The 24,728-nt window shown below is 39.6% G+C and overlaps 1 protein-coding gene across 9 annotated transcripts in view; it reads left to right on the forward strand.

Annotated features, from left to right (window-relative positions):
- tanc2b (tetratricopeptide repeat, ankyrin repeat and coiled-coil containing 2b) overlaps nucleotides 1-24,728 on the forward strand; it is a 161,290-nt gene that overhangs the window by 114,084 nt on the left and 22,478 nt on the right. For 6 of the 9 annotated variants that reach the window (XM_044103025.1, XM_044103030.1, XM_044103026.1 and 3 more), the window contains 4 exons: nucleotides 7,562-7,745; nucleotides 9,196-9,444; nucleotides 16,676-16,807; nucleotides 24,526-24,564. In XM_044103025.1, coding sequence (XP_043958960.1) covers nucleotides 7,562-7,745; nucleotides 9,196-9,444; nucleotides 16,676-16,807; nucleotides 24,526-24,564 — 604 coding nt within the window. The remainder of the gene's footprint in view (nucleotides 1-7,561; nucleotides 7,746-9,195; nucleotides 9,445-16,675; nucleotides 16,808-24,525; nucleotides 24,565-24,728) is intronic. The other 3 variants (XM_044103028.1, XM_044103029.1, XM_044103031.1) reach the window with 1 other exon arrangement.

The raw sequence follows: 24,728 nt of genomic DNA on the forward strand, positions 1-24,728 counted from the left end.
TAGATCCTGCTCCAAAAACAACCATTTCAAGTTTGACTGAAATTCCCAGCTGCTGGTGTGAACAAACCAGAAACTTTCTGGTTGGTAAAGACAAACACTGAGCTACTTGGCCAAAATGACAAGAAGTATATTTGGAGAAGTGAAGTTGGGGTATAGAATGCCAATCAAACGGATGATTTGTAAAGGTTTCACTGGAAGTGATAAAGTACAAAGTAGGAGGAAAATCTTTAACATCATCGCAAACCGACAACCATATGGTTGAAACATTGGTATTCCAACAGGAGTGTGATCCAAAAAATACATTGAAACTGCTGTAGGGATGGATTATACATTGGCCTTCTGAAAGTCCTAACCTCAAACCTTATTGAAAATGCGTTGATGATGCCTGAGGCTAATATGTGTCAGGACACCAACCAATTTAAAATGAGTATACCAGTTCTAAAAATAAGAAGGATCTTGATACCCAGTCCCAACTTATTCCAGAAACCTGTCGATGGCTACAAAAAGTTTGTGGTTTCGCTGCAAGTCATTGAAGAATATGTAGCTAAATAATTAGCCTGTATGTATCTGAGTCTTCCTATAAAATTAAGATTATATTTTGGTTAGAGAAAATATGCAACTATCATTTCTTGGTTTAACATTGTTAGATAACAGCAGGTATTCTTGGTTGATGCACCTCATGTTAAGTGCCCCACGGTTACTTTTTTGTGCCATCACCTTTCTGCTTATGAGTTTGACAGTTGTGCAACAAACATCTCCTGGCGCAGCAGGGCGGCTGCAGGTGTCCTGGTTTCTCTATTGGAACCTGATTTGACAGGAATGAATTGTTCGCAGACTGTGGGAGGAAAACGGTTTCAGCTGAGAGACACAGAGGAGGTGAAATGGAGAGGAGGGGGCAGCTAACCTGTTGCTGAAGTGTGTTATGCAGGCGTATGTATGGGTTTGCACTAAAACAGTGTGAATAAGCGATTAGGCTGATGGACTGCCTGTGCTCGATGTAAGCACTGTCAGACCAGTGGGGGTGTAGAAATTGAGAGAGGTTTTTTTGAGCGGCTCGTTTTAGAGATGTGACTCATATCAGCTCTTCGCTGCATCGTGCGCACAGCACAAACTTATTGTTGTAGATGTCTGCCCCAAATACTGTTTTCTGGAGGATTATGATCAATTTAATTGGCAACAAAAGATGAGAAGATTGGCTTTAGCTTTAAACATAAAGGCCAAGTTTAATACATTTTGAACTGATGACAAAGATTATAGTGGAAAAGTGTAGAGTCAATCCTTAGTTGTTTACATTTCTTCTTTGAAGTAATGTTTACATTTTTTATGCTTTCTGATAGTCTTAATTGTTTTCCTTAGAGTTTGACTGGTTTCTCATTCTACTTTAGTCAACAGGCTCTCCTTTTCAAGAGGATTGTTTCTAGTCTAAGGTCATTTTTCAAATATAAACAGAGACATCAATTAGATTATTAGACATCTCTTGCAACGTGTTTCTGTTCAGTTAAAAAAAGAGATACATCTTATCAAAAATCTATTGCAAGAACTGAATTGTTGCACTGGCGATGTGGTCATGAACTTGTTCTTACAAACAATTTTTTGCTTATAGATAAAAAAATAGGTCATTCTCAGACAAATTGGGGCTCAATTAGAGTTCCACCTAGATTTTGCCTCAGCCTCTTGAACACATTCATGGTCTTTGATCTCAACCTTTCCCTTCTGGTTCTAGCTATATGTTTAGGGTCATTGTCCTACTGTCAGTTTATCCACTGACCTCAAGACAAAGTTGGTCAGGTGCAGAGTTTCTACTTAAAATGAATTAACAAGCAACCAATGTCTTAAATTAAACTTTGTAAAACCTTCAATTTTGTTATTTGTTCCTGGAAATGGTTTCAATATTTAAAAAAGGTCTGCGTATCACAAATGTTTGCTGAATATTTTAGCACATTGTGTTTGCAACTCTGTACCATTTTGTTGCAAAAAGCTGCAGTTAACAGACATACTCTAGTTTAAAGGCAATTCAGGAATAAACGTGCAAAAGTTGAGGCCTGCGATGCCTCACCATCTGGCAAAACAAGGTGACCTTAACATGCAGAGGGTTCAGTTAATTGCCTCTCATATTCTTGTGCTCTCGTTCCCTGAGTAGATGCCGTGTTACAAGTACTGTCCAATTCTCATGAGACATTTAAGGTCAGGCCCTCACAAGTTTGGGGGTCAATAGTCTGCTATACTTGGTGTAAGTTTTAGGCTTCCCATGTTTCTATGTGTAAGTTTCACTACCTTTAAGAGGGAGTCACTGCAGTGAAGATATCACAACATTTAAGGGAGCGAGGTTTGATAAGTTATTACTGGGTTCATTATTTTTAAATTGGTCTCAGAGAAGCAGAACAACACTGAAAGGTTAATTCCTGTTGCTCTATAAGTGATGATGTGTGTCGACTAGAATTGAGGAGCTGCGACTTTCGCAGATAAAACTTTATGACACAGTTTTGCTGTTTAGGGGTTTCCTGGATGGTATTGGGGTCGTTTTCTTTAAGGTCCGGTCTGCCCATGCTGCATTTTTTCAAAAGCAAGAGCAAGCAAAGGGAGAAAAAGTGTGCTGCAGGTCTGTCATTGAATCCTACAGAAAATGAAAAGATAACAAGAGCATCCACATTTATACAGTAAAGCATATTCCTTAACTTTTATCAAATTTTCATTAAACTCAAAATGCCATCTAACTACATACTGTGGGAATTCTCAGTTTTGCTGCATGTAATATTTGTAAAGGAAAAAGAAGAAAAGATTTGTCAGTATTTGATTAGAGCTCATCAAAGGTCTCGGGGCGATTGATAGGTGCATCTCTTATTTATATGTCTACATTTATAACAGATCAAAGAAATTATGCATAAATCTTTCATGTCAAGTCTAGAAATTTTATAGTTTTAATGAAATGAAAAATGGTTGTAAAAACCTTGACTTCACAAAACTCCCATTTGTTTTTTAGAAGTCTTGGCCGTTTTTTAAACTGAACAGTTAAGATTTGGATTTTCTTAGCCACGTAAACATAAGAGTTGGTTATGCAATTTAATCATTTGCATTGTAGTCAATAAATCCAGTGTGACCAACTCATAGCAAAAAGTGTGCTGAATGCAAAAATAACCACACTTTTCAGAAGCTATTTTTTTAAAACACTGGTAAAGCAATGTACCAGTTCACTTAAACTTTAGAAATATGCTCTACTTTGTCTTGGTCTGTCATGTAAAATCTTAATTAAGTAGATTGTGATTGTGAAGTAAAAAAATGTAATAAAATATATTTTTTTAAACTTTCACAAGTAAAAAAAATCCAAAAATTATTCCTATATTTATTCACTGAGCATGTAAATATTCCTTGCCCCCTCATTCTCACGCTCTGTTGGGAGTGGCTTTCTGTTTGTAGAATAATGGGGTTTACTGTCTCTCTCTGAAGGACACCTTCACATGTAGATGAATGAATCCAACCTGGAGATTAATTGACTGCCTATCTCCTCTCCAGAGCCTCGAGAGGCCATCAGCCTGTAATTGACACATGAATCAATACATGCCTAGGAAATAACGACTTTCAGCACCAATACAAACTGACTGCTGGGATCCTTCAGTCTTCCTCTGACAAATTAATCTAGACTAAGATTTGCCTTGGGCATCACTTCTCCCCCGCAACCTGGTTTTGTTGCGTTCATCCCACTCTTGATCCGATCTCATCAACAGCTCCAATAAGGAGAGACCTCCGAGTGTTTCTTTGTTGCAGTCAAATATAGCCACTTTATCTCTCACAGCGTCCTGGCGTTTCTGTGGAAGGTGCATGTTTGTGTCTTTTGAGTTGGGGCAACTGAGTGTTTTTGCGAACGATTGAATCAGTGGGTGTTTACTGCAGAAGATTAGATGCAACAGAGTGTTTTTATTTCTGTCCCCTGTGGTTGCTTGTCTCCTAACCAGAGTTGACATAGAATAAGGTCTCTGCAGGGCGCCAAAAGAAAGCAAATACCAAAAAAAAACTGATTGTTATCATCTATTCAACGGCATGATTTGATAATTTTACAGCATGATAGCTGTGTGTATAAACGCTGCAGATTTATAGCATTTCTGTATTTTCACAAAGACTTAAAACTAATTATATCCAAGGCTCTTATTCTAAATACTAGACATCATTTTATGGCTATTTAAGTTCGGCCATCTTTAACACAGAAAAAATATACTGAAATGTATAGAATTTATTTACTTCACAAGTCTTGCTCAGATTTACCCTTTTTTGGCTTATTATATCAACAAAGTCTAGAATAAACAAAAAATCTGGAATAAATATCCTCTAAATTTAATAGACGTTTAGTCAGGTACTTTGTAGACATGTTACAGGTTAGCTTACCTTAGCACCATGACAGTTCAGAAATGTATACAAGCAGCTGAGCTTAGCTGCCATGTAAGAAAAGAAAAAGCTTAGGAGACTTTCACCAAAATGATTGTCAGTGGGCAGCAATAGGTGGGGGTGAGTTCATGCACTTTAAAGCTAGAAAAAACTTCAGTCTCTCCAGCATCTCAGTGAAGTGACTATGAACTACTGGAAACTTATGAACTTATGAAATATTTTATAAACTTCTATTCCAAAAATGTTTAGAATCAAAATATGTTTTTATTTTTTTCCGAAAAGTTAAAACACAGTGAGATTCATATGTTTATTCTTTGATTTGCATCTTTTACCAGTAAAAAAAAAAAAACTCAACATAAAGTTAATCATTTGACAGCTGTAATCAGGAACTGGGTTTTGTTTCATTCCTTCCTGAAAACGACCTGGAGTTCTGTGAAATACTTGCTCAGGCTGTTTTTTTGGTCTTGGTCAATAGGTCTTGACCTAAACAAAGTACCTCCTGAGGTAGTTAGGGAAAAACTTTAATGTTGAGTTTTCCAAGTTGGGTCCTCAGGGCCAGAGTGTCTTACATTATTTAGATACTGCTTGGTTTTATCAGCAAACTCTTTTTAATTCCACACATCTTCAAAAGGCCCTCTGTAGAGCTTGATGTAAAGATGAAGTGTGTCGGAGCAGAACACTATATCACAAGGATCAAATTCGAGGAAACATTGTTTGAAGATGTTTTTTTAAGTAGATTAGACATTTTGTGACCAATTTCAACAGTTGGGGTTTTGTAGCTCTCACCTGTCAAAAGCAAATTATGAACAACAATAAAATATTTATCAGTTTACTGCTGAACTTGGACGTTTCTAACAGTAAGCAGTATAGTCAAGTAAATCCCTGTTTCCCCCCCCCAAAAACAACCCAGAGTTACAGAGCTGTCCCTCTCTTCATTATTGGAAAGGATTAAACACAGTAAAATTCTCAATATTACTGGACTGAGATATTGTATAAATACAAGGAATTCTACATATTTTCTTCTGACATCATCTTGAAATGACTTTATGCTGCTTACTCTTAAAGAGGAAGACACTGTTATTTATTTTTGTGTCAGATTTTAAGTCACCATTGAATTATTGTAACTATACAGGATCCTTAAGGAGCTTTTTGTGGTCAGTTTTTATATTACAACTAGAGGTGATGTCACACCATGTGATCGGTGTACCACAGCTTTGCAGCTTAATAGAATTATTTTTTCTTAAAGACAAAATTACTTTCAACTGTCTTTAGCATTTTACATAAGTGATTTAGAATAACAGCAAAGTTTACTTGGTTAGCACAGTTAGCTTATTCACTGTAAATATCAATCTGTGTGTGTTACCCTCAGAGCAAAAGGAACCTCATCTAATGTGAGCTATAAAAAAGATGACTGCATCTTCTAATCCAGCATGTTAAGTGACAGAGTGTAACACTTGAAAATGATAAACTAGAGCACCTTCGCTGCATTATATTTAGCTTGCCGTTATCTGTTGACGTCATGCTGTTTTATAAGCAGCAGCCTGAACAAACAGCCAACATCCTTCCACAGAACATTCAGCTTCCTTTCTAGTAGCTTTGTGCATCTCTGGCTATACTTTGACTTCAGTTTTAAACACGTCACTGATATTGAAATGACTAAACTATCATTTTCACTTAGAACTTCCCTTCCCCACATACGTTATCAGTGCAACCTGGTCATGTGTTCTCTGGTTGGAAAGACAAAAAAAAAAAAAGGTTTATAACCACTATATTGCTGATAAATGCAGATTGACCTAAAAATAAGCATATTCAGTTCAACATCTTATTTACCAGTTCACTTTTGTTACGTTATCATTTCTTTTCGGCGCAGGACTTTTGCCTGCACACACAATCACAAATCCTTCGCTCTGCTTCCTCATGCTGATCAGATGGAGCTCTTTACTTGACATGTTGCTCCATTTTACTCCAAACATACCACTGCTATCACTGCCAGCTGCTTCAGCTTTTGACAGAAATGTATCAGGCTTGTTTGCATACTTCTTTTCAACTCCAAACTCTCTGATGCCTTCCAGAAGGTCTCATGCAGTGGTTTGTGGGGGGGCGGGGGTTCAATTTGCTTTTGATTTCACACAACAGGTTTGTTCTGAATGTTTTTGTCTTGTAAAGCAGAATTTGGCCTGCGCCATCTGTGATAGTCGATCTTTCTTAACAAGTAGAGAAACTCTAAGTGGGGGAATAAAAAAAAACTGATCTTGAAAATATTTCAGGGGATCAGTCTTTGTGATTGTACAATTTCTCAGCAGCTGATGGGTAATGATTACATAAACAATAGTTAGAAGTCAGAGGATTTAAAAGCTTTGACATTTATGGGACTTTGATTTTCTAAGTTATGAGTGTGGGAAAAACCTAAAACAACAACATGCCAGTTGATATCTTTTTGTTTTTTTTCTTTTGTTTTTTTCTTAATAACCTTTTCAAATGAAAGCACCACAAATTCAGCTTACTGGAAATATTTTAATTGATATGAACTTGTTTTTTGTTAGTCTTGTGTTAGTCTATACAAAATAATAGGCATATTGTTTTATTTAGTGTAATATTGTTTGCAAAATCACTAGAAAGCTATGATAAAATTTAGCAGGTGGCTTTTGCACTTTTGCTTTCACTTAAGTATAAAAAAAATAAATAAATAGAGCAGATAGTGTTACTGTATCTGTAAAAATTCGGGCAGTGAGCAGCACTGTTAGTATGATCTTCTTGTTTTTCTTTTTTATAATTAATTTTATGTTATGCATTATTTGTGTTTATTTTTAGTGCTAATACAACGATGGTGTAAAATTGTGCTATTTTTGCTCAAGGTGAGTCTGACAGCAGCCCATTGCTAATTTACTGTTGAGGTTTGAAGATAAATGCAGCAGATTTATTGCTGTTGTGACACAGCATGCGTTTGCATCCATGTTTGGGAAGCAATCCAAAGAAAGCTGGACTTCACATTGCGAAAGCAGCAGGGCAGCAAAGCCTTTGAAAACTGAAATGTTGAAATGACTTTTTCCTTCTGAATGAGTCAGATAATAAAAGTTCAAACATTGCTGTTTTTTTTTTGTTTTTTTTTTTAATTCATTCTCACTTACTTGGGGGGGAGCCGAAGAAAGCTTGAACAAAACTTGTGAATGTGTGTTTGCGGCAGGGCCAGAACCAGAGGATCAGCCCCTGCTCCACCCTGACCAGCAGCACTGCCTCTCCGCCTGCAGGCAGCCCCTGCTCCACCCTCCCCACGGCCATGCCGGGCCAGGCCGGCAACAAGGACTGCGCCTACGGTTCTGTCACCAGCCCCACCTCAACACTGGAGAGCAGAGACAGCGGCATTATAGGTGAGATCCTCTGGCGTGCTTACATAGACTCTCCCAAGATAAATATTTGTGCTGTAATGTCACTCTGATCAGAAAGTCAAAACTTGCTACGCATTGGTGAAAAGCATATCAGCACTGGGACTCGAGAACTGTGGTGCTACGTCCTCCTGAGTGAAGATTTAGACCTCTGTGACTTTTAATCTAATGCAAAACTCTGGGTTTAGCAATTGCTAGAAGAATGATGCTTGCCATTTTTCATTGGGTCAAGTGTAACGTTTGATGCACAAGGGAATATGTTTTTCAGGAGTTGTCTTCAGCTCCTGTCAGTGAAAGGAACTCTTAACGCTTCAGCAGGACGAGTCAATATTAGGAACACATGCAATGAGATTGGGAAACATGGAGACAATGGCATTACAATAAATAAACGGGTGTTTAAGCAAATAGTGTTAATACGTTTCTGCACTGGAGTCTATGTAGCTGCTATGTAAAATTAAAATGTATTATTCGCATTTCAGCAACATTGATTAATTGAAAAAGCAGCATCTGGCTACATCTGGTTTTTAGATGCATTAAAGAACAGACATGACTGGCATTGCTAGCCTGTATAGTACTTTAATAATTATGTAATAAATACTGTAGTTCAAGGTGGATAATAAATTATATATATCAGAGATAATGTGGTTGCATGTTACTAACTTTGTGGGAATGATTAAGGGATTGGCCTTTTGTATTCCAACAACCATCCACTAGTGAACAAAGCAAAGTCTGTAAAGAGATGGAAGAGATCTCTACATAAAAAAAACACCTTTGAAATTAATTAGATTGAAGACTCCTAAAACATACTTGGCCAACATCAGTGTCTGACCTCACAAATGTCTTAAGAATGGGCCGTCACATAGGTCCATATGTGTGTAAAGGCAAATGAGTGAATACTTTTGGTACTAGTAGTTTCTCTTAAAAGGATAATTACAACACATTGAAGCTGGATTTAAAACAATAAAATGTAAAGTTAAAATTATCTACTGTTTATTTTCTAAACATTAATCTGCTTTATAAATGTGAAACATTTCTCTTTAGAGTAAAACCAGATCCGCTGGGATTGTTGAATGTGGTGTACAGCACACGTACCTGGTTTGCTTTTCCCTTTGGAAACTAATTCAAGTACCCAATGTTGGCTTCAACTGTAGCTTTTGTGCATTATTTAAGAGACAACAGGAGAGCTGAAATGCCTACCGATGTGAGGCACTTTTCAGATGTCAGAACAGGTGCCATGATTGTTTCCTGGCAACAATGGCAAATACCTGCAGTTTAGATGGGGAGAAAAAAACAAACACTGACACAACAATATTGATTCAGAGCAACAGTAAACAGATGTGAAAACAGACGTATGGGGAAGCGGATTTGTAAAGAAAGTGTAAGAAATGGCCTGAAATGTTTGATCACTATGTTTTTGCTTTTTTTTTTCCCCCAGCTACTCTGACGAGCTACTCGGAGAACATGGAGCGAGGCGGCAAATACAGCGAGGGCTCACGAGGGAACCTGAAGTTGTGGCAATCCCAGAAATCAGGCATGGACTCGTTCCTGTACAGGGTGGATGAAAACATGACCGCCTCCACCTTCAGCCTGAACAAAATCCCTGAACGCAACCTGGAGAGCATGTCCTCCCATTCTGCCCACTCCATCCCTTTGTACCTCATGCCCCGTCCCAATTCTGTGGCCGGTGAGTCTCCTTCCTCTTCCCCTTCTCCTCCTGTTTAAAACCAAACAAACGGTGTGTGGCAAAGGTTTCTCTGAGCGGCGATTCACAAGTGTTAACCACGGTGTACACACCACTCCAGAGCAAATTATTTGTTCTAGAAAAATTGTGCTGCTGTTCAGGCACGTCTTGTCCTCTCGTTGACTCCTTCTGCGCTTCCTTTCCTTTCAACCCTGCTTGTTTTTTGTTTTCTTTTGGTGAGAAGAATCATTAATGCATTGATGGATTTCTTTGATGTGCCTCTCTGAGTCTACATTTGATTATCTGACACTTTAGATGTTTTAAACTAAGACTGTCAGTGAAATGTGTTTTTATTGCCTTAAAAGTTTAAATTGTCTGAAGTTAATTTCACTAACTTGTCTCTAATTGGCTTGTAAATCTTTGAAAATAATTGTATATTAAGATCATTTGTTTTGCTATAATTAAGATGAGAAGCAGCAATTTTGTTTCTAATCTATTTTCATGTTTTTGGATCATGCTGAATGATCGTGGCTGCCGTACGCAGTGCTGCTGCAGACTTCATCTTGGGTCTTCTTCTCACACCAAGCAGCTTTGAGGAACGTGGATAAAGCCTGGTTTAAAAGTTGATGGGTTGATTAAAAAATATCGATGTCAGTGTCATCGATTACACCAACAAGTCATCCCAGCCCTAGTTTGAACCTGCTTGAATAAAAGTTTTTTTAGTGCAGACAGTCTTTGTCTCAAAGATTTCAAGCCGTCAAAAATACAGAGGAGCTGCAACGAAGTAGTAATTGTTGTTTCTGTTTATGATCCCATTATTTTTCCTCTGCTTGATCTGAATAGAGATGTGCAATTAATTACAACAATGTCATTCATTGTTTGAGGTATAAAGCCAGAATGTTCAGCCATTAAATATGATATTTACAAAGTGAAACAAGTAACCGGCTCTCCTCCAAAGCCAGTTAGTTGCTTGTTTATGTAGTTTTTCAACATCTTTTCTTTCAAATTTGAAGTTTAAAACTGCTGCTGTGTTTACCGTTTATGCAGTAATAATGAAAATTCTGGGAAGTAGCAAATCCACAGTGACATTCTGTTTAAGCTCTCTCAGCCCTCTGGTGTAGATTGAAACTGCAGAGCTGAATAACACTGTCTGGGAAAACTGCTTCTGCAGAATTACATACTGCGGCTGGAGGAACATCACATAGCATAAAGCCGGCATTTGTTTTACTAAAGGTCTCATTCATATGAGGTTCTTTCTGTAGCTGCTGTGAAAGAATCCCAAAAGTAACATATTGGAATTTTAAAAAAAGTTTGTTTCATAACACGGTGGCAGCCCTCATAATGGGTCTGATTGTTTTATTGTTCTAATCAGCAGAGACTCTGTTACAGATGATGAGCTTTAATATGCACTCTACCCACTCCCAGTGGGATAAAAGCGTTTGTTTACACAGGGCTGTTGAAAAGTTTTTGCTCCCCTACAGATTTCTTCTGTTTTTCCATTTTTAATGTCAGACCAATAATGATGTAGGTAAATGCAAATTATGATTTCATTTATTGAGGGCAAAAAGTATTTGGCACTTAAGCTTAACTACAGCTTTGCGCCACATTAGAGATGTTAATGAGCATGAGTGGCTAGTTGAAGGTCAGGCCACAGCATCTAGGCGGGATTTATGTCCAGACTTTGTCTGTGCCGCTCCAATTGTTGTTCTGCTGCATAGCTTCAGTGAGCCTGAGCTGAAGGTCAACGACTGATAGCCTAACATTCTTCGTTAGGGCTTTCTACTAGACAGCAAAGTTCATGTTTCCATCAACTAACCACGTTTTCCAAGACCCAAAGCAGCAAATCATCTCGTGGCCCATAAACCACCAAAATTCTGCATTTATTATTATGAGTATTTTCCCAAAAGTGTTGGGAATCCTGAGGCTGTTTTTGAGATGAGCCTTCTTATTGTTTATTGTCAGCAGTGTTTATTTCTTTTGAAGTCACTGACGGATGCCATTTTTTACCCCCAGTCTCTTTCCTATTGTCAAATTCTGAACTCTGATCTCTACTAAGGCAAGTGAATCCTGCAGGACTTTATATATCTCCTTGTAGAGTCACAGATGCTTTCTGGGAGTAATTTTGGTATCTCCAAGGTTCTCCACTGCTCAGTGTTCACTGCCTTTGTGGATTGTGACTCTCACTGTGGCTTGCTGGAGCCTCACAGCTCCCTGTGTTGCTTTTTGAGATCCATTGCCCTACTTCATGCTGTCAGACAAGTTCTAGTTGACTAGAAAAACTCAACTCAGCTTTCCAATACAAAAAACATTTTTTCACATTTTGCGCCAAATTTAGAAGCCATTTTTCCCCTTAAATGTAATCATGATTTCACTGTATGTGGGAGAACTTGTACATTCTTCAGGTGTGTCACTGGAGTGGTGACCCTGTCTGCATGCTGCTCAAGTTCTGCTCTTTGACACTGACGTTCTTGCAGAGCAACCGGGGTTAAAGGATTCATCTTCGTTTTCATCTCTGCCCTCCGACACACGTCTTCAAATGGCACCGAATTAGCCTGCAACGGCTTTAAAATACACGCTGCTAGCTACAGATGACGAAAATAAAATAGAAATTAGGTTGTTAGGCAATTTGGTGAGGGGGAGAGGAAAAGATGTGATGATTTTTCAGAAGGCGTTTGTGTTTGTCAGAGGGACAGGAACTCCATATTTATGAGAGAGAGATGGATATATGTGGAAGAGGAGTGAAAGAGCGTTTCATAATCTCTTCTTTCTCACACTGCTGTCTCTCCTCCACAAAGAATTATTAGATGATGTAGGGATGGGAGGCGAGCGCGGGCCGAGGATTGGCTGAGCTCACCCAGCAGAGGAACATCAAAGCCCCAGGCATTAACCATTTCTATCCCCCAGAGTGACGGAGAGACTCTCTTTGATGTGCGGAGAGGGAGGGAGAGAAAAGCGAAACCGGAGCAGAAGGCGACCGGGGAGGAATGAGGAGTGAGGGGGCTACTCTATTACCTAATGAAGGCATGTGCGTTGGTAGAGCTGAAAGATGGATATGGAGGAAGCAGAAACTAGGACCAAGTACGCTCATCGTACTTTCTCTCTCGACGGTGCTGCCAGAAGAACATATTAGCGAGAGGAGTTGACTACAATTGTGAAAACGAGGGGGGAGATTTTAAAAGAAGGAATTGTCAATATTCAAGCAGCGAGAGTCGGGTGTCCTAGTTTGATTGAAGCTTAAAAAAAAAAGAAGAAAAAAACACAAGATCCTTCATGTCGTCTGTTAGAAGTGGAAGGTGTGCTATTTTTAGACATGGTTCGTCACCGGTAATAAGATGTGTTTAAAATGTTTCAAAACAACAAAACGGTGTTCTGTTTTGTCACCCGACAATTTCTGTGGTTTAAATTTCTGATAACAAGATGCCAGAAACATACTTCTAAACTCGGAGCGTGGTGAAATACAATGCTCCCCCTAAAAGTAAATACAATTGCAAATAATTGCCAGCTTTTTTTGTCCTCTGGCTCAACCCGTGTGTTTAATTTAGGAATAAAAACTTTGTCTTGTTAGATTTTCTTCATTTAGACAGTGTACAGCTACAGATTAAAGTGGTCTAAAAGGTGTTGGGTGTCTCTCAGTCAACTGAAATCAGATAAATTTCAGTAGAAAAAACTTTGCATGCTTTTGCACTGTCCAGGTGGAGGCTGTGGGCTGCTCAGTCCTGCCACCCTGTAGCAGCGCCATGCAAACACACACAGGTGTCGTCCAGTTTGTGTTTGTGGCAGTGAAGCTCCCCACCATTTGTAGAAACAACACTGAACTCTCTCAGTAAGCTTACTGAATCACTGTACAGAGGAGACGATCTAGAAATGGGAAGATGAGTTTTAAAGTAACATGTTTTTATAGATTTGCACTGTTTTATGACAGGATTAAGCAGCCATTTTTTTTCAAAGGCAGAAAAAGAGAAAAGTTATTGTGGAAAAACAAAAATAGCAATGCCCATTACACGTCATAAGCTGTGAGGTGCCTGGTGAGCTTTTCTAAGTAAAAGAAAATAGGTCATCTTAAACATTGGCTTAAAATCTACATAATAGTGAACAAAACAGAAAAAGCATTCATTGTCCCACACAGAGGAAATTCAGGAAATTCAAACTGGTATTTTCACTATACGTTATGACACCACAGGTATTGTATAGTGTAACCATGTCTACCTATTTTAGATTATGTTTTCACTTCCTGCCCTGCTAATTAAAAATGATCTTAATTACAATTAGATTTTTTTGTTTTAAATAATCACTACGCAATATGCTGACATTCTCAGGTTAAACTTACCTGGAGTTTACTCTCCTTATGCATAAAAAGGTTAGGGTAGTTTAAAACATTTGCCCAATATACTTGGAGGAGTAAATTTCGGATTTGAGATGGCTCCTGCAAAAGTCCAAATCACTTTGGCATTTTAATGTCAGTTGGGGAGTCTGGATGTTTATCTGTCTTTATTTATTTAGAATGGAAAAATTAAAAGCAGCTGATTTTATTAAGGTCTTTGCCATTCAAACATGCAGGCCAATTTTCATCTGAATTCATCAGTAGTATTAATTGTCTGTCCTTATCCGATTTCCAACACAGACACAAATGAGTTTTCATTCTTCCTGGTTGGCTTGCATAAAATGTTAGCACTCTGTCCCAATAAAAAAAAAAAAAAAATGGAACAGAGAAATTTATTTATATTATAGAGCTAATATTCACATTTTATTAGGATCTTCTCCTGCCTAAATATTACAGTGCTCACCACAGTTTTGTGTTTGCTTTTGTCCCTTTGAGACAGGCCACCACTTCTCACAGTCTTATTAAAATGTAAAGATGAACTTTACAGCCAGTTCAGAAAATGTATCCTTTAACTTGTTGCTTGTTTTCTACATATAGATATTCCTCTGTACTGTTAGCATAAATGTCGTATTTATGTTGGTGGACAAATGCACAAACACACACAGACACTGCTATGTCAATGGGAAACTATTGATCTAGCAGCTGAATAGTGTAAGGAACGAATACACAGCCTTGAGGTACACCAACGTCACAATGAACCATTTAGGAAATATTGTTCATTTTTGAAATTCTGTGTTTTTTGTTACTTAAATAGGTTTTTATCTAGCTCTCTGTGTTAGAAAAAATAAAATGTTATTACTTGGCAGAAAGGACTTCATGGTTTATTGCACCAGACTTTCTCCAACTCAAGATAGGAGGCCACTACAGGACCTCTATTATCCACATTGAGGTGTGATGATAAATTCCTGTCAATCAGATTTTTAAAAAAACGAGCAAGGCACTTAAAGTGGCAGTAGCTAACCTTTGTATGAAACAACTCCTTGTCCTGCTAGCTGATTCTGTAACTGGTGGTGGACAACAGCCCAGCTGTTCTTTGATTGAGTGTGGGTGTTTGTGCATGCATGCATTCTTGCTATCTGTCTGTCCTCTAAACAGGAAGTGCAGCTATCATTGCACTGAGCTTTCATCTACACAGTCAAATTTTTAATGCATACCTTCTATTCTTCTCCCTGCTCCACTCTTTTCTGCCTTCCTACTTTATTTCTTTCTGCTCTGCGTGCAGTCTTAGCGCATTGGCACAGCGACTGTGAATGCGATCCCCAGCAGCCTGCTGCATTGCAGATAGGAATGATGAGCACACAGATTTCAGTTCTCACATTCAAACACAGTTGAAAGAGAGAAGGAGAGAGACGGGGGGTAAAGATTTCCCAGCCCTGAAGCCCTGAGTCATTCTTCCTTGGTTTAGCTGCAGATTAATGCCTCCACACTTTCTGCTTTTAGCCCAGTTGAGCGACCAGTAACCCCCCTCCTTCTCCCTTTTCTATTCCCATCAGGGTTGAGCCTCTAACAACAACATTCCCAGCTGCCATTTTCCCTCCTATTTGAGAAACAAATGTGGCTCATTTTTTAAGGTTTGTCACTTGGGTGACTCAGATACCCAGCAACAAACTCATACAACTGAGCAGACGTGCTCGGTATTTTTCTAAGCTATACACGTAAAGCCTGCTATTAGACACAGGACAGGCCAGGCGTCAGTGTTGTGGAGTCCAAGGTGAGAGAAGGCTTTCTTCTTGGAGAATCACAATGCCTTAGCTTCCTGTGCCTGCGAAAAGAGAAGGTGAGAGAGAACAATTGATTCCCACTGACATCCCCTTAAAATTGTCTGGTTGTAGGAACTACCTCAGGTATCATGCAGCACTTAAAAAGGAGTAAATTAATTATTAAAATTATTTATTTTTCTGCAGGGTTTTTTTTTTTGTTTTTTTTTGTTCTTGCTGTCAAACATAATAACCATAACTGTTGTAACAGAAGTGAGATACAAAAGCAGTCAGAAAATCAGGAAAATTTTAAAGTAACTTGAAGACATTTAAAAGTTGTTTCAAAAAATATTTCTCTATTTGTTGAATTTATTTTTCCATCTGGCTGCGTTTTTTTTTTTTTTTTTCAAATCAGTGAGGGATTCTTAGTCTCTCAGTTGTTCTAGTCTAGTTTTTACAGTCACAATAACTAGTGAAGGTACTTGTAATAAAACGTTTTACTCAGTATCTAAAACTTGTTCCTTCATAGAAAAACATGTATGGAATAAGAATGGTTTGGAAGAGGGAATATTAAGTTTAAATAAAATATTAGTCCATTTTAAAATTCACTGTTGGCCTCATTGGCTCCAAACTCTGTTTATCTCCATCTCCTAGTGTTCCCTGCATGTTATTGCTCCTGTCTCGTGTTTTCACACCTCTGAGTGAACCGTGCAGCTCAGGTGCGACGACGAGGCGGGTTGTTCACGTCCACTGGTCTCATTCAGCATTCACCGGTTCTGAGTGTCGGCCTCGGAGACACAGTGTTGGTGTGAAACAATCATCAGCCGGCGTCAGACAGCGCCCGCTCCATAAATAAGACATTTGTCTGCTAAGCTAATTAATCCTGAGAGGGGCCGCATGGCATCTGCCTCCGTGCTGCGTGACAGACACGGAGAGGAGGGAATTTGAGGGCTGAAGCAACAGCTCCATCTTTCCTGAGGGAGTTTGAGCCTGGGACCGCTTTCTCTGAAACCTTTGCCACGCTCTTTTGTATGTGTGCACACTATGAGTTTGTTGACAGGCATGCTGGCGTTTGTATGTTGTTGTTTTTTTCCTCTGTTTTCCTCCTCTGATATATCCTGCTGTTTCCCTTTCTCCGTCCCACACGCGACGACAGCTACAAGTTCAGCCCACCTAGAGGACCTGGCGTACCTGGATGATCAGAGGCACACTCCATTACGCACCTCGCTGCGCATGCCGAGGCAGAGCACCACCTGCGGGCCGGGTCGCTCCGGGCAGGACCTGAGAGGTGAGTGCAAACCCTCAGACACACTCTCAGGTGTATCTCGCCACATTACAATATCATCAAAACATGCATTTTATTACATTGCAGTTCAACAAGTGAAACTGCTTTGTCATATAGAGTCATTCTGTGTAGTGGTATATTTCAAGTTAAACTATTACACAGATTCTCAAAAAAATTTTTTTTACCAAAAACAGTAACGTTTGAATATGTATATATTTCCTGCATAATTATGAGGAATACTTCTTACTCCAGTCTCATGTCATATAAGAAGAAGCCGTTTTCACTCAGGAGGGCAAAACACAAAAGATCATTGATAAATAAGCCACCTGCTCACAGAGTGTTGTATGCAAACATATTAATGGAACGTTGAGTCCATTAATATGTCTTTTTTTTTTTTCTTCAGATGGAAGCTAGTTTTGCATTTAAGTCAAAAATTAACGTTCCAGAATGTGAAGGAAGATTGGAGAGGCAATTTCCAACTGGTCCAAAGTTTCATCTCCTGGTTCTGTTCCAAAGTCAGGCTAGCTATCCACTGGGAAATCCGCTTCAAGCTTCCATCTTTTGACAAGCTGATGAAAGGCTGATTTCATTTTCCAGCAGGACTTGGTATCAGCCCACACAAACAAAATTGCCAACAGCTGCTTTAATGATCATTGTATCACTGTTACTGATCGGTGAGCAAGCCTCATGGTGAATCTATGGCGAACTGACAAGAGGAAGAAAACAGGTCTCAGAACCAACAATGCAGGCGAGCTGAAGGCCGCTATTAAAGCAACCTGGGCTTAATTAACATCTCAGCAGAGCTACAGGCTAATAGCATCGATGCAATTATTAGTGTGAAAGAAGCCCTGACCAAGCATTGTGTAAATATTTCACAGCATGTGGGCATATGGTGACATTTTTGTGGTAAAATAAACTGTGACAGAAAACTTCTGCAAAGTGTCATAAATCCCAAGAACATAATCCAAGGATCCTTTTTAGGTATAATTGATAATATTAGTTCTGTATTTGCTGCAACTCCAATTGCACCCTCATATTGTTTCTGTCACCACACAGAAACTGTGCTTTAGTTTTTAATAAAGTGTTCTGTGAGGCCTTGATGAACCACCTGTGACATGCTTTCTTATGAATACAATACAGTTGAAGTATTTGGCTTGAAAAAAATAACATGTTCTAATCTGTCCTGCATTTTTGTCTGGAGGTGAAGCTTGCTTCAGACAAGCTTCGAGTCCAACGGAGAAATAATATGTGATGTGTCCCGATACCTGAAACCCTAACAGTGGGGAAAGGTACACTTCCTTTTTATTGTAGTTGTGTCTATCATAGGCTCCCTGTGGCTGACAGACTGCATACCAGGATTGGGGTTTTTTTTAGCCTTTAAAGAGCCCTGCAGCATAATGGATTTTCTCTTTAATTAAAAAATAGTGCTTTGTCTCAGGTTTGTTTGTGATTAGCCTGTTGTGTTGCCTTCTCCGCTGATCCTTTCAGCCCGTCTTCAACAAGCAGCACAACTCAAAAGCATCTGAGGAGTGCGAAGCGAAGCAGTATGACGACCAAATCTTACTTAGCATTCAAAAGGAAATCCGAGGCGGTAGATTTGCAGTTGGGAGCGTCTTGCATGTGTCTGTGAGGTATTAAGCCAGAGATGTGGTTGTTGGACGTTCTCAGCTGTTGTTTAGTTTCTTTCTTATTTCTGCGCAAAAAAAAAGAAGAAGACAAAAGCAAGAGAGGGAGAGAGCAGACAAAGAGCTTTTTGTCACGCTGTGTCACTACAAAGCTAAAATTTGTCTCAACAGCCACAGCTTGTGTCCGCTTCACTTCACACTGTTTTAATTCTCACGCGCAGCGAGCGCCTCCCTTTTTTTTTTTTTTTTTAAACAGCCAAATGTCATAACACTATCTGTCCTCTTGCCCTTCCTCCTCCTCCCCTGTCGGACTGTAATGAGCGCCGTCATGGCTGCCCTCTGCCGCCCGAGCGAGTACAAATATGCATCTGTTTGTCTTTTCAAACACCTGTTAAGACCCTGCTCACCCGAGAAAGCGTTCAGCCGACGTTTGATGTGATTCCCCTGCTCGAGGGCAGCTGTCTGCAGGGAAGCGTGGAGTGAAGGAGTGTGGAAAAATGTAGGGCAGTAGATGGAGATGGACTCAGGGGGATGAGGTAGTCCCTCGTTTCTCTCTCTTTTTTTTTTTTTTTTTTTTATTTCCAAAGCTTTGCCTGCTTTTGCCAAAGCCACTTGTTTTAACTGAACACCACTCTTAGGGCAGCCGAGTGTGTTTACAAGCCAAACGACTGCATCCCAGCATGCTTTCTGCCTCTTTAGATCAGTGTCAGAGCCTCCCTGAGTGCTCTGCTCCTGTGGCTTCTTGGTAGAGACAGAGGAAGAGGCGCAGCTAGACGGGGCATGAGAGTGAATCGAAAATCCATGTTTTGCCCCCCCAAGAAGGATGAGACGACTAAAGGTTTTTACTCAAGGTCATGCGTAGAGCTTGACGTTACGCACTCTCATGTTGGAGACAATTGATGGAACAGAAAAGTAGCTGTCATCTTAACCTGATATCCCAGGATATCTGAAGGTCTTATTTATTTGTAGTTCTGTAAAGGTCTGTTTATCCTCCTTCCACTCATCTAAATAGGCCCCCGTCTCTCCCACATTACAAAGCTTCACAGCCATGGTTGTTAAGCAATGTAGCCACTAGAGGGCGGTTCTGGGTTTTAGTTTTGGTTTTCAGGGCTGAAGGAAAGCCCCTGAAGCACATGTTGAGAACTTCACTTAATTTCCAATCTAAACCAAGAAAATGGTTCATGGTGAGCCTACTGTATATAACAATGGATTTTTTTGTCAGCCGAATGACACAGACTTAAGGTGAAAGCAGCAGGATACGGCGTTGCCACTAGCTCCCTCATTACTGATCAATAAACATCTAAAAGTAGCGGCAGAGGTAAAGTAGGACTTTGGCCAAGAAAAAAGATATAAATTTATATGACCAGAGCATCAAAGCTGCAATTTACTTGCCTGAACAGGCAATTAAAGCCTTTAATAATTATAAAGACTAATTTGCTTTTAATCAATAAAAACAGCAGCATCTGTCAATGAGTCTGTCTTTTAAAGAAAAGGGGAAAAAGCTGGTAGATCGTAAAGCTAACAAGATTAATCTGTCACTGTATGAAATCTCACCAGCTTCTTTTTACTTTATCTGGTAAAAACTAAGACATGCTGTTCGCTTGACTATTATGGGTTTTTTTAGCAGTCTGAACTTGGCTTATATAGTGCTCATACCCTTAATTTTTCCACAAACATCAATATATTTTTGGGAGATGTTATGTGATCGACCAACACAAAGTAATGAGGAACTCTTTTTTTTTTTTTCTTTTTTTTTTTTAAGTTAAAAATTATGACCTGCATTTGTAGGTTTTTCTACCAGGATTGCCCTGAATTTAGATCCACTCATCATCTTTCCATCTTTGATGTGCAAGTTAATGTTGCCACCACCATGTTTTGCTATAGGGATGTTGTGTTTAGGGCGTTATTTTACCATCTTACATGATGCTTTGCATTACACTGGATTACTGATAGATTTTCCACACTTTCTCCCAAAAAATTTAGCTGGGTCGATTTATTACATGGCCTCTAAAAACTCTTTCTTGCACTTCATTTCTTTAGGTGTAGCCTATCGAAGACAAATACATGTTTCACTTATTTGTATAAAAAATGTAAAAAAAATGCACATTTGTTTTAGCTTATCATAAAATGCCAATGCAAGTCATTGTACATTGAGTGCATGACAAAAAGGTGATAAAAGGAGTAAGAAATCTTTGGCAGAGCTGTACAAATATGGAAATATGAAAGTTAATAAATGAAGCCATTATATGTAGAAGCTGAACATGAAGCTACTTCATCTATACAGCAGTCTTGTACCAGACTGATAACTAGTGTCCAGATTGCTGTGAAATTTGTCATAAGCTGGTCAAGCCACCAAAGAGTGAATCATGTGATCTTCTCTGGACTTTTGTCGGCTGGCCGATCCAAATCAACACTCTTGCTGGAAGAGCTTAATATAAAATAATTGCTCTGTAGATCATATCCAACGATTTGATTGATGCAGACTCGTACATGGATTAGCGGGGAGGACGTTATCCACTGGTCAGGTGGTACCTGGCTGGCAGATGCAGCTCTGTCTCTCTGGTTGATTTTGTCCGATCTTCCTTTGAAGCCAGTCACTGCGGGGGGGAGGCCAAGCAGTGCTGCTGTTTTGAGCAGAGTGAGTCAGACTGTAATGGACTGTCTTGTGCTCCTGCCCACCTCTAAGATTTATCGCCCACCTTATCTATTCACTGCAAACTCCCTCACATAACTGTACACTGCGCGCACATTTTCTCCTTCATTTATCTTCATTTTCACTCCTTTTTTGTTTGTTTTTGTTGCTCTCTCCTTCTGTCCATTGCTGTCTCTCTGCCTCTTGCTTATGGATGGAAATCTGACTTTGACTGAGGGCTCTTATGTATGAAAATAATTACACTTCCAGATGGTTTCGTTACTCCATGACAAGAGTGATGAGTAAATTATAACTCTGAGAAACTCGTCTGAGTGCAGTTACAGATGATACATTTAAGAAATAAGGGTTGAAAGACGCACTGACTTCCTTACAGTTAACAAAACTCTCCTGCAAACAAGCATCACTACTATGTGGTACCATGAAACATACTAATACTTCTTTAGCTTTCCCACATCCTGTCACGTTACAACCACAGACCTGAATGCATTTATTGGATATTTTATGTGGCAGATGAACAGGGAGATGGTTTTAAAGCTAAGTTAAGCTATAAAACAACATATCAAGCCATCCACATTTGCAACAAGCGGTATAAAATTATGTTGAAAATGGAGCTGTAAGGTAAAACTTTCTAGGCCATATGCAAGTACTGTGGCAGAAACACTGTCTTTTAAAAACGGTCACTTAATAAATATTCATCCTTGGTCTACATTCAAATCAACATGCCCAGGTTTAGTTGACCAAGCAGATTCACACTGGAAAGCAGACTGTAAGATGCAATAAGAAGTTTCCCAAACCCACCTGAAAAGTGTCTTCAGAGGACTCTTACTGCTGCTAACATGGTAGTTCATACCTACACAATCAGAAAGGGACTGTAAAAGTTTAACTTTCATAGATGGCATTCAAGCAGGAAACCTTTGCTCTCTGTGAGTAACATGTTGGGCAAATAATTGTCAGAGGAACATTGTTGGATAATGTTCCGTTGACAGAGGATTGTAAAATTGAATTATTTAGACACTTTAACAGATGACATGCTTGGCATGAAGGAAAAGAACCTCAACAGTGAAGCATAGAGATGGAAGTGTCATGGTTTTGGGATGCTTTGATAAAACAAGACCTGGCTGGGTCACCACTGTAGAATGAGCTGCAGCACAACAATGGATACGGGGCGAGTGTTAAGTGTTGGAAATGGCCCTAAAAAGTATAATTAGGTTTTTCTCTGACCATGTGATCCCAATCATCACCCTCCCAAAACCCTTTTGCTACAAGCAGAATGTCTATCCACAACTCTTTCCACTGATTCTTCTCTTCAGTTTCTCCTCGTTGGCTGCCCTGCCACCGTGAGTCATCCTCACCTGGTGAATAATTAAAAAAGTCTGGGACTCTCACTCCGTCTGGCCGTGGAGAGGTTGCCGGTGGAGGAGGAGGAAGAGGATAAGGGGGAGGTAGAGTGATACCTTCCCTCTGCGTCGCCTGAGGGAAAGTGTTATGGGCTGGATTATGAGCAATCGCCATCCATCCATCCCTCACAAATACATTTGCTTTCAGCAGCCTTGAAACTACTCCCTCAGCCACTTTTCACAACATGGCTGCCATGTTTTCCTGGAATGCCTGGCACAGTGGCGCAGCGGAGGCTGCATGGCTCAAATCGTGTGAGGCGGGGTAATCATTTTAGGGGGATGGTGCCAGATAGCGCAACGTTGGGTTTGCTAATTCCACAAGTACGGGAGGAGATTTGCAGCCACGTTAGGCTTTCAGTCACCCCCAGGATAATTGGATTAGCACCATTTAAAACAGAACAGCTCTGGGTGTTTAGCTCCTTCTTTCTGTGGCCGCTGGTGCTGGCAGCTTTGGGCAGTCTTTACACTTTTTATCACCAGTGTTACATCAGGTCATCATTCTTTTTGGGAGAATATTACATCAGTGTCGAGTTGTTTTTCTGCCTCTTTCCCTCTGACTACATGGGTTTTTGAGTTAGCACTAAAAAATAATCTGACCTGGGAATATGGATGAAGTGTTTTTTATTACACTGAGCTGCAGCTGGCACACTGCTTAGTGCTGCCTATGCACTCCTGATAAACAGCTTTTCACACACTTCTAGATATGTCGGGTTGATCTTTTTTCCTCTTTTTTTGCTGATTTTATTGGTTGAAATATACTCGCTGTGATCATCTCATTTCTTTTCACCCTCATGGTGCCATCCTTGAGAAAAAAAAAATACATGGCTAAAAAAGCTCTTTGGGGAGCTGTTTGCTGCAGGACAACAAATTCGGTGTTACTCTTGGACGGAAAGGTGTCACATAGTGGCAAAACGAGGCGTCTCTTCAGGAAGCTGAATTTTCACTTATTTGTTTTGCATAGGCAGGTGTGAGGTGGAGTTAAAATGTTTGAGAAAAAAAAATATGTTTTTTGTGCAAAAACCGCAGCAACAAAAGCAACAAAAAAGAAGAAGTTCCTCACATTGTCTGTCGGTTTACATAAAAAGGCATAAGGATTTGAAGCAGTTTGCATCCAGAGACTTACACAATTCTCCAGGCTTCCAACCATGGTCCTTTAAAAACTGCATTCACGTTTATCTGTTTTAAAAGCAAAAGTATGGTCATGCCAAATACTGAAGATTTCGTTTGAAAGCGTCCAGCATTTTTCCCACATTTTCTCTGATGGATTACTGAAACCCTCTGATATTTGCCTCTGACCTCATGGTACAGTATAAAAATTCATGCCAACTCACAAAAGGCACTGTTTGGCCATATCATGCTTGCTGTCTTGCAAAGTACATATTTTCTGCACCTCCGGTTCTCTGTATGCTTATTGCTGGTAGTCCGCAGAGTGTGAAATGAACTACCTCGCAGGCTGTCATCTGAGCAGCAGCTGCTTCTCTCTGCAAGGATGTGATCACAACTCACCTAACTGAAGGAAGCAAAAGAAAGACTCAACTGAAAATAGGATTTGGCACGTTGTCAGAGATGACTTGTTGCTGTGGCTTCCAATTTGAGATTTGACACATGGCAGATGTTGATGGCTTCATCTTAAAATGTTGCTAACAACGTACATGAAATAAAGCAGTGGATTCAAGGCCGGAGTCTGCCGTTCCGAGTCGACTTGCTACCAGAAGTTCTCTCCGTTACTCTTTATGGGAATTTATTGATCTTGTTTGCAACAATTGAACTAGTTATATTCCCCAACGTACCCTGCAGACATCCTTAAAAATGCGCTCAGTGTTTATTTAAAGACTAGTAGCTCCATGACCTTAGTTTGGTTGTTTCTAACATCATAACATTCTGATGCTAGAGCTACTTTTTTTGTGTGCTCACTTCTTGTTCCACTGAGCTGCCCCTTGCTCTGTCCTCTGACACTGCTGCAGTTTTCATTTCTGTCCTCACTTGCTTTTTTTTTTTCCTTCTTTCTCTCCTTACTTTCTGTCCTCTGCTTGCTGTCCGTCTCAGCTTCTGCAAATAACACCCATGCCTGGCAATCTCAGTCACGTAAGTTACTTTCAATTTCATTTGTCGCATCAGGTTGTCAGTCTTTCACACAATCTCCTCACTGGCTACTAGTTACAGTGCCTTAGAAAGTGTTCATAACCGTTAAATTTCACATTTTATCAAATTGCAACCGTAAACTTCTATGAGTTTACAGACTAAACAAT

The sequence above is a fragment of the Gambusia affinis genome, linkage group LG20, assembly GCF_019740435.1.
Source record: "Gambusia affinis linkage group LG20, SWU_Gaff_1.0, whole genome shotgun sequence".
NCBI lineage: Eukaryota > Metazoa > Chordata > Actinopteri > Cyprinodontiformes > Poeciliidae > Gambusia > Gambusia affinis.